At 49.8% G+C, this 9,666-nt stretch overlaps 1 protein-coding gene across 3 annotated transcripts in view; it reads left to right on the top strand.

Moving 5' to 3' along the window:
• Positions 1-5,422: 5,422 nt before the first annotated feature.
• COL12A1 (collagen type XII alpha 1 chain) overlaps positions 5,423-9,666 on the top strand; it is a 119,193-nt gene continuing 114,949 nt past the window's right edge. Inside the window, exons 1-2 of one of the 3 annotated variants that reach the window (XM_044254733.1) lie at positions 5,423-5,782; positions 8,806-8,913. In XM_044254733.1, coding sequence (XP_044110668.1) covers positions 8,841-8,913 — 73 coding nt within the window. In that variant the 5' untranslated portion in view covers positions 5,423-5,782; positions 8,806-8,840. The remainder of the gene's footprint in view (positions 5,783-8,805; positions 8,914-9,666) is intronic. The other 2 variants (XM_044254742.1, XM_044254750.1) reach the window with 2 other exon arrangements.

The raw sequence follows: 9,666 nt of genomic DNA, 5'->3' as shown, positions 1-9,666 counted from the left end.
TTTCTGGCCTTTGTTATTCCATTTATGTTTTCTTATGGAGAGGGTCTCTTTTGATTTGCCTTTTTAAAAAAAAATCCCCCACGGTTTCTAGTGAACATCATGATTAGAGCAACAGCGTTTGCTGAACGAACGCTCGAGATACAAGCGTTTGAAGGAGTCTAGTCAGGTAATGGCCATCCTTTCCCTCTTTTCCACCAGAGGGCGCATTCCGTTCCACCTTAGATTTAGGAATATTTCACAATCTGGGATTCCCTCTGCTTTGAATACCTGGGTGTCTGTGCTTCCTAAAGGTAGCTGAATGAAGTGGTAAGTATATAAAAATGCTTTCTTAAGTGATGCCTTGGTATGGTTACACTTTATCCTACACTGGAGCTCCAACTGGGGCCAATGAAACATTCTATGATTTCATCACTATTGCATTTCAATTTACTAGGTAGTGAGTTTGAAGGCCAAGACCACATCCTGAAAAATGGGTTCCTGTGATTTTTCACATTTTCCTGCAACCTGAAAGTTTATGTCAGTGCACACATACTGACAGTCCACACACAGAGCAGCGGTCTGACTAGAAATTCTGGACCTTGTGCTACTTTGAGGGTTATAAAATAAACAGATTCCAAGTCCCGAGGTGGTAAGGATGACTTAACCATTATTGAATCTGACAGAAATGAAGTGGCAAAGTGTTGCTTTCTTAACTTGGAACTGAATTTACTCCCTTGTATCTTTCACAGTTTGTTCAAGGAGGTCAGAGCTAACTGAATAATCAACTCCCACCAGCATTATTAAATTTGAATGGTTCATCCTAAGAAGATACTGTATTAGGATTAGGATGGCAGGGGGTTTTTTTTTTTTTGTTTTGTTTTGTTTTAAGCTTCGTAACTTTCCACGCAACCACAGCTTTTTGAAGTCTCTTGAAGTTTGAGCTAGCCACCTTGGGGAGGAGGATGAGTATGAAGCACTTACTGTTTTCTGCTCCATGGTTGCTCCCATTCTGACAGAGAGAGATTTTTTCAGGACAAGTGAGGGATGCGCAAAGCTGTAGACTCCACAGAAGTAGCTCTTTGTGAAGAAGCAGGGCCTGTCAGGAAGGCAGGAGTGCAGTATTCCTTCTTCCTTCCTTTAGGGACGGGTTTGGCCTCTGGATTGTTCAGCTTTGCTAGTACAGAAAGTGCAGCTCTCTACCCTTTCTCATTTGTAACATTAAACATTTTGAAGCCATAAAACTCTTCAGAGATGTGAGGCGGCCAGTGAAGTTGCTTCAGGTGCCTCAGCTCTTCCTTAACAGAGTTTTGAGGGCAAGTCCTCATCTTATCATCATATCCAGTGCTCTGAGCTTGTCACTGTACAGGCACACGGAAGGTGGTCATTAAGTGCACAGGGTTCTAAATGAAAGGACTCATATATGTGACCTCTTGACTCTTCAGGCACACTGCCTCGCTGCCCCCGAAAATTAGTGTAGAGTGCCACTTCCTCTCTTAACACTTAAAAAAAAAAAAAAAAAGATTTTATTTATTTATTTGACAGAGAGCAACAGCGAGTGAGGGAACACAAGCAAAAGGAGTGGGAGAGGGAGAAGCAGGCTCCCTGCAGAGCAGGAAGCCTGATGTTGGACTTGATATGGGGACCTTGGGATCATGACCTAAACCAAAGGCAGCTGCTTAATGACTGAGCCATCCAGGCATTTCTTCTCTTCGCACCCTTAACCTCAGAGAGCTTATGAGGGCTTTCTTGGCCCAAGACCCTTAAAGTCTTCTCTGGCTACAACCCACACAGAGCTCCCAGAATGGGACAAGCAGTGCACATTCAGCCTGGGTTCCTCTTCCCAGGTTCCCCATCAGGTACCTCAGCAAGCACCTTCACCTGTACCAGGAACCCTGGCTAGGTTAACCCCAAGGAAACCAATGAAGAGGTTGCTTTTGCCTTTTTGTAAATTAGGAACGAGATTCCCGCCACCCCCCACCTTGTAATCTGAACTCCTTCCTGAAAGTAGCACCTCTTCCATTGTTTACCCTTGACCAGAACTTTGCCTCGGCCTTGGGGCAAGAACTTCCATAGGCTGTTAGCTGAGGGACACAGAGAAAGTCTGTGCTACCTCCTCACTTGTTCTGCCATCTTACTGGCTGTCAGCCATTTCTGGGAACCAGGCAGATGAATGACAGGTTCTTTCTTTCTTTCTTCCTCCCTCCCTCCCTCCCTCCCTCTTTCTTCCTTCCTTCCTTCCTTCCTTCTTCCTCCCTCCCTCCTTCCTTCTTCCTTCCTTCCTCCCTCCCTCCCTCCTTTCCTTCCTTTTCTTTCTTTTCTTTTCTTTCTTTCTTTCTTTCTTTCTTTCTTTCTTTCTTTCTTTCTTTCTTTCTTTCTTTCTTTCTTTCTTTCTTTCTTTCTTTCTTTCTTTCTTTCTTTCTTTCTTTCTTTCTTTCTTTCTTTCTTTCTTTCTTTTCCAAAAACTCCCTTAAATAAACTCTCAACTTCTGGGTCTACACTGTGTACTTTAACCTCGGGCGCCAGCGCTCGCGCTGACCAGTAGATTGCGCTGTCGGACAAGGAATCCGAAGCTCCCGAACCGCCGGGAACCCCAGAGCCGGAGGGAGAAGAGGTGCGAGCGGAAGGCAGGGAGAATGAGGAGAGGGAGATCCCCGGGTATAACCTGAAGACAGAAAGCAATCAAATTTCAATCAGCTCTGCTTCAGTCGGTAAATATCAATTCGTTGCAAATACTGATGAATTCCAAGTGGGTAAGGACTGGACGCACTACAAAAGGGGACAGATCGGAGGAGGGATTACAAGGTTTTGGTGTTTTGTTTTGTTTTTAAACCCACATATTCCCTTAGGGTGCTAGAAGTCTAGCGTGCCTAAGAGCCCCGGAGGTCAAACCGTGCAGATGTCCTGGTGGAAAGCCCCTGAAGATCTCTTTTGGATACCCTTGAGTTGCACGCATGTCCCCTGGGAATGGGTATGCTTGGATTAGCTTGTGAATACATATGTGTGTATTTTTTCTGGAACCAGTGTCCCCCTTCTTTCCTCTTATTCTACTTTGGAAGCACTGCGTAGAGTTTTTTTTTTTTTTTTTTTGGACAGAGGGTGTTTTGAGGCCGGTGACTTTGTTACAGACCTTTGTAGCAATTATTTCAAATGCATTAAATATGTCTGTGAGCGACAATGCCTTAATAGAGGATGGCCACGGGGGTCCCCAGGACGCCAGTCTGGGTCCGAGAGCTGCACCAGGTGAGCGCTCTTGGGGTCTTGAGCTCAACATGTGCAGCTCTGAGTCAACGCAACAGGAGAGAGAACTCTTTTAAAACCAGTAATATTGGGCGCCTGGTTAAGCCGCTGCCTTCGGCTCGGGTCATGATCTCAGGGTCCTGGGATCCTGGGATCGAGTCCCGCGTCGGGCTCTCTGCTCGGCGGGGAGCCTGCTTCCTCCTCTCTCTCTCTTTCTCTCTGCCTGCCTCTCTGCCTGCTTGTGATCTCTCTCTGTCAAATAAACAGATAAAAATCTTAAAAAAAAAACCAGTAATATCAACACACAGAGTTACACTGCTCCCCAGTCAACAACTTTGCCATCACAAATTAAAAACAAAAAGTAAAACGCACGCGCGCGCGCGCACACACACACACACACACACACACACACAAACACCTGGGTGAAATGCAAACCCCAGCCAGCCTGGGCTGGCGTGCAAGGTGACGGTTTTCCTTTTCTAGACAGTGGGTGTCGGTTTCCCAAGGGGTATCCCAGGCCGTTCCAGGCCGCTGTGGGGGCCAGGGCGTCTGCAGGGTGCAGCGCAGCGCGACCCGCTGTCCGGCCGGCGGCTGCCGGGACTTAGCTGCCTCTCGGCTCTGTCAACGAGCCCGCTACCAGCCCACGTGCGTCTGTAAGCAGGAATTTGAGTGAGGGTGCGGGTGGAGGTTTGTGCTGGACACCCGGGGTTGTGAGAGTTTGAAGGGGGAAGACTATGCGCGTGTGTGGGCTCTTTGGGAGAGCTGCCCAGCTGGACTTCGAGTGGGCCCTGTGTACTCAGGGAATGTGCAGAGGTGGAGATTCCCATTTTTTCTCGTTCCTTCCGTCCAGTCTTCTCTCTGGCTTCCTCTGGCTTTCGCTGGAGGCAGCTGTGAGTGGGGCAGAGTTGGGGGGGGGAGGGCGCTCAGCAAGTTCTTGTCATTCTAAAGCCAAGTTCAGAGGATATCGCGCCTGTTGGAGGGAAGGCCCAATTTGCAGACGTCAGATCAAACAGGGAAGAGAAATTTACATTAGCGACAAAAACCTCCGCTTTTACTATTGGGGGCGGTCAGTTCCAGGAGAATAGCTCCCGCGTTCGCCTCCGAGCCCCCTCCTCTGTTTGGGTGGCTCAGTCTCCCAGGGTTAACCTCTGGACGTCAGGAGGCCAAAGGTACAGAGCTTGTGCTGAGGGCACAGACGTGGGTAATCTGAACTTCTCCTGGAGCCTTTTCTGATGCCACAGTGTAGGAGCCTCGCACTTCCTCCCGTGCGCCTAGCACCGTTTGGCAATCTTGAGTGCCAGGCTCGCAGCTCAGGCCAAGGAGGGTGGAGCCGAGGGGGAGGGGTTGGTAGAAAGAAGAAGATGCTCTCAGAATGTAAGCCCCCATTTGGCCTCCATCTCTTTGGCAGCTAGGGGAAACTTAATTTCATTCGTCTCCTTGACCCCAAGGGGTTTTAAGGGCAAATTTTTGGTCTAAAGCCTCCGTCGGGGTCAGCCTATGCTCACGGTCTCTGCCGTGATTACAACTTGTTCTCTAGCGGCTTCTTGTTCTGAGGATCCCTAGGTTTCATTGCGTCCCTCGACCTCAATCTTGGCTCAAATTAAGCCTCTCAGTTCCGTCGCAAAGCATCAGGGAAGCAAGACAGGACTGGGAAAGCCATCCATCCCGTCGCCGAGCCCTGCGGGCTGCTGTACGGGTTCCCAATCGCAGCTCGAAGATTGGAAAAGACAGAAGGCGCGCCGCGTGCACAGACAGTTAGTTAATGGAAACCCTGTAAATCGGTTTTAAGTGCACCCAGGACAGAGGGGGAGGAAAGTGTAGGTGGTGATGATGGGGGATGCGGCGAGGGTGGTTTGGGGTCGGTCACACGGTCTTGCAGTTCTGAATGTAAAAGAGTCGCTTCCCTCCCTCCTATTGTTCTTAATTTAGAAAAAAATAAATTCATTAAAGAAAATCGCAAGGATAGGGAAACCCGAGCTCTCCAGCCCGCCCCAAGCGGAGGAGTGAGCGGCTTCCCTTGGCAGTGAACCCGACTGCGGCTGTCCCCCTCCTGGCTTCCTCCTCCCCCTCCCTACATCCTCCCCCCTCCCCGGCGGGGTATTGCTACTACGGAGATCGCCACCTCACGCTGAAGGAATGCTGGAAGTATGCACACGTTCCCAAAAGTAGACCTCCTTCACCGCCGGAGGAGCATACATCACCCCGTGGCAGCCGTCCACCTTCTCAGGCGTTTCGTAACCGAGTAAACTGAGAGCTGGGAACAGCCCTCTATTAAGTAGCCGGTGGCGCGGAGCCTCTTCCCACTCGACTAAGGCGAACCGTAGCAGACGCGTCCGCGCGCGGGCAGCTGCGGTCCCGGGCAGTCTCCACGGGTTCCGCACCTCTTGAGATCCTCAGCCTCTTTGCCTCCTCGGTGGCCCTGCAGCTGCCGACCTCCCGGCAGCCACCAGGTGTTCCTCCAGCGCAGCGCCAATTGCCTGGGCGTGCGGGGGTCACACCGGACCCCGGCTTCCACGACTCCGGGAAGCCGCTGTCGCCGCCGCTACCTCGGTCACCACCGCCTCAGGTTGGTCCGGCTTCTAGCCATTTACCCTTACCCCATACCTCGCAAAGATAATTAGGGGAACTTGTTTCTAGCCTGTTGCCCAAGCCCTTAAGGGTCGCAGGCAAGAACGGTTTGCACTCGTAAGAGTGGAGCTCTGCCCGAGATTTGCCGGGTATCCTGGGGTTCTGCGATTCCTTTTATCTTTGTGGGAGAGAGAACTGTAGTTTTTCTTAAGGGCTGTACAGGGCGGCTGTGTGCGTAAAGCACCCTGCTCATTGTTTCTGTTTGCAGAGGAATTTCATGTATAGATGCTGTCGATTTCAATGAAGCGTGCCCCAGATTCTGTGGCCACCGCGTTATCTCTTGGCAATAGCTTTCCCCGGGGGGTGCGGTGGTGCAGCCCCGGCGCTGGGAAGGTATTTTAGTGACGCATGGTGCGGAATTCTTTGGAGGGCTGGCTGAGTGCTCTGCAGCTCGTCGAAGCTGCGCGGGTGTGTGTGGCATCTTGAGATAGATTCCTAGTCGAGTGTTCTGGCTCTTTTGCTTTTCAAAGCATCTGAGATGGTGGGTTAATCCAGCTCTAGTGAACTCAGCCTTGGCCTTCTCAACTTCTGGAGGAAGCTCCCCTTCCCGACCTCTTCCCGAGTGCATTGGCTGAGGCCATACTAGGGCTCCGTGGAACCTTTGAAATAGTTTCCATCCCAAATTCTACACAGTGTAAAGATCAGAGAGCTTGGAGGCGCCGGGTTCATTTATGGAGCGGAGATTCGAAGTGAGGGAGGAAAAGAGGTACCCTGACTCGAGTGTCCTTAGGGAAAGGGGACCCACAGGGGCGTTCCAAAACCCCTATCCCCCACCCCCACCCCCAAGCCTGGACTATGTGATCTAAAGTATGCTGGAGCACTGGGGGAGGATGGAGCAAGGAAGGGAATGGGCACTAAACCCGCCCTTGGCTAATGTCAAGGTCGCAGTGGGTAAGAGGAGGTAGGTGACTCGGAAGGGATCTGGAGAAACCCCACGGGGTAAGGGTACGTATTAAGTTTCTTTTTTAACTGGAATCAGGAGTTAAAGAATGGGTCTTTTCTGGCGGGGTGGGAGAGGGGGCAAGTTGGTGGAAGGAGACCAATCCCTTAAGACCTCCCTCCGCACGCGCTCCTCCGCAAATGATTCATTTTCATTCATGAGGGTGAAATGAGGGAATCCTCTCTGACACGTAGGGGCGGCCTCTTTCAGACATTTATGTCTGAGAATGTTCAGTGAAGCACTGAGCTAAGCATTCACATAAAGGTTTTGGCTAAAAGGAGAGTGTTTTTTTTTTTTTTTTTTTTTTTTTTCCTTCTTCTTTTTTTAATGTATGGACGGGATGACTGGCCTGCGGGTAGGTTCGGATACCCCAGCGCAACATGATTCATTCTTGCCGCTGAGTCAGACAGCCAATAGGTGGCGCTCTAGACCCAGACAAAAGAGCTTCCTTTCACTATTAAGGTTTTTGTGAAGAGTTCAAGATTTAATAAAAAAAGGTTGCACAGAGCTTTTTGATGGGTCGATTGTCAGCCTTTAACTTTTCGCGAGCACGCTGCCAACTGAGTTGGAAATTACTGTAGCAAAGTTAAGGCCAGCTGATGGGAACAATGGGCCAGTCTCACCTCCTGCTTTTCACTGATGGAAGAAGAGGGTTAGAAATGTCAAACAGCTGTTAATTAGGAAGAAAGAAATCGCTGGAGCCCTTGAATCTTCAGAGCAGCGCCAACATTTTAATCTTGGCTTCATAAAAAGGACCTCTGGGCAATTTGGCACGCCTGCTCATCAGACGTTTAAAATGCAATTTACACTCAGGCAGAGGAGAGATGCTCTAATACATTGTGCCAATAATTTGGAAGGGCATGGTTGGAGCTTGTCAGTTTCTTTTCTCAAAGAGAGTTCGACCTTTGGTTCCTTTTTGGATTCCCAAACAGGACTTCGTTTTTCAAGGGGGCTCATCTGTTGCTTTACAATAATTTATGTACTTCACAGTCAACTCTCTTTTTATGTTTTGCCTCTGGCAGTTTCCCAGTTCAGTTCATTGCTAGTAGCTTTTGTTTCTGGGTTGGACCTTAGAATATTTAAGAAGATTCTCTTCTGCCAACATAGACTAAACACCTACTGTGTGCTGGGAGTCACCAAAGATGAATTAGACTCTTTGTCTTTAAGGAATTAATAATCTAGGTACAGAATCCAGAAAAATCAGAATAGAACATATTCTCCTGTGGAGCATATATACCTGCAATCTTCTGGAATTTGGAATCTTCTGGAATAAGTGAAGTGAAAATAAGTTAAAGGAATAAAAAATATCTTGGGAAAACACACAAGAGTGTTTTTTTGTCTGTTCTATGGCTTGTCCTTTTTTTTTTTTTTTTAAATTATGTATCTTAGGGTTGTTTTCCCCTCATCTTGGGTAAAAGATTTATCAGATGTGAAGACAAAGCAGCTAGCTGTCCGGTCAGGTTTCGGCTGGGACTTACATATTTCTGTATAATCCATTTCAGACCTTAAAGAGCTGCATATTTGTAGGCAGAACAAAATGAAGAAAAAAAGAGAATAAAAGAGGTTTATTATACTTTTCCAAACTACCCTGAGACCACTAAAGTACAGTTACCTAAAGAGTTCAGCAGCTAGGAAAAAGCTGCCGGCCAAATAAAATCCCCAGCTGGAAGAGACATTTAGTTGAGTCAGGGATAAAGTGACCTCTGAATTAGCCATCACCAAGGCAGGATGAAGTCATGTGGGGCCTGGTAAGGCCATCACCCAGGGATGCTAAGCAGGACCAACCTCCAGGAAAACAGGACCTTCTTTAAACTTGAAATCCCTCTTAGTGCCATGATTAAACTGCAGCAGATGAACTTGACTTCCACTGCTCCACAATAGGCCCATTATACGCCAGGCTGGGCCCTGAGGTTATTAAGGCAGATCTGGTCGGGTCCTGGCCCGGCTCCAGGCTCCAGTTCTAACCTGGTGCCAGGCCTGCCCGGACCCGGTTCTGATACGGTCACTGCTTCTTCCCGCAGATCCCTTCATGTGGCTGTGAGCTTGGACGCTGAGCATGCGAACCAGGCTTCCCCCAGCGCTCGCCGCCCTGGGCGCGGCCCTGCTCCTGTCTTCCATTGAGGCAGAAGGTAAAATGTTCTTCCTTTCCCCTCCCTCAGTGACAATGCAGAACTCTAGAAAGGAAAAGACAAAGGATCTTGCCACTATTGCTTGCTCCGTTTTCCCTGTACTTCGTGTTTTCTCCGGATGTTTCTCTCCTCTAAGAGAAACACCCCCTTCTCCTGAGGTCTGTCTATTTTCCAGCTCTCAGGTCAAGCTCTTTCGTATTCTGCTTAAACCATTCCGTACAGTGCTGTGTGGTCTCCTTGCGCTTGTCCCTGCGGTGTGCTGTCCACACTGCCACCTACACTGCTGCCTTCCGAGAGGATCAGCCATCCGGGAGGGGGCGACAGCTGCACCCAGCTCTACGAACTGGACGCCTCCTGGTGCTTCCCGGGAGCCCCAGAGCGCGGGCAGGCTCGCTCGCGTGGCTGTTCACCACCTGGTTCCGGGCTGTGACCTCGGGGACAGCATGAAATAAAGGACTCCAACAGTGCCGGCTCTGCGCCTCTGTGTGTTTTGTGGGGAGCTCAGCCGTTTAGGCGGACGGTGCAGGCGAACCAGGTGGCAGCTAAACCGCCTAGGGGATGGGTGGCAAGCGGAGATCCGGACCCAGAATGGGTTCTCCTGACCCAGGGTCACTGCTTCCCTGTTTGGTTTGTGGAGCTCAGAGGAACGTGGCTCAGGCCCAGTCCGGCGAGGACAGTTCGGGTCTGCGCCAAGGTTTCCAATCCAGAAAGCAAGTGGGCGCCAGGAAGGCCAGGCTCTCCATCCTTCCCGTC

Source organism: Neovison vison, chromosome 1, assembly GCF_020171115.1.
Source record: "Neovison vison isolate M4711 chromosome 1, ASM_NN_V1, whole genome shotgun sequence".
Classification (NCBI taxonomy): domain Eukaryota; kingdom Metazoa; phylum Chordata; class Mammalia; order Carnivora; family Mustelidae; genus Neogale; species Neogale vison.
This window is presented reverse-complemented; position numbering and strand designations above follow the sequence as displayed.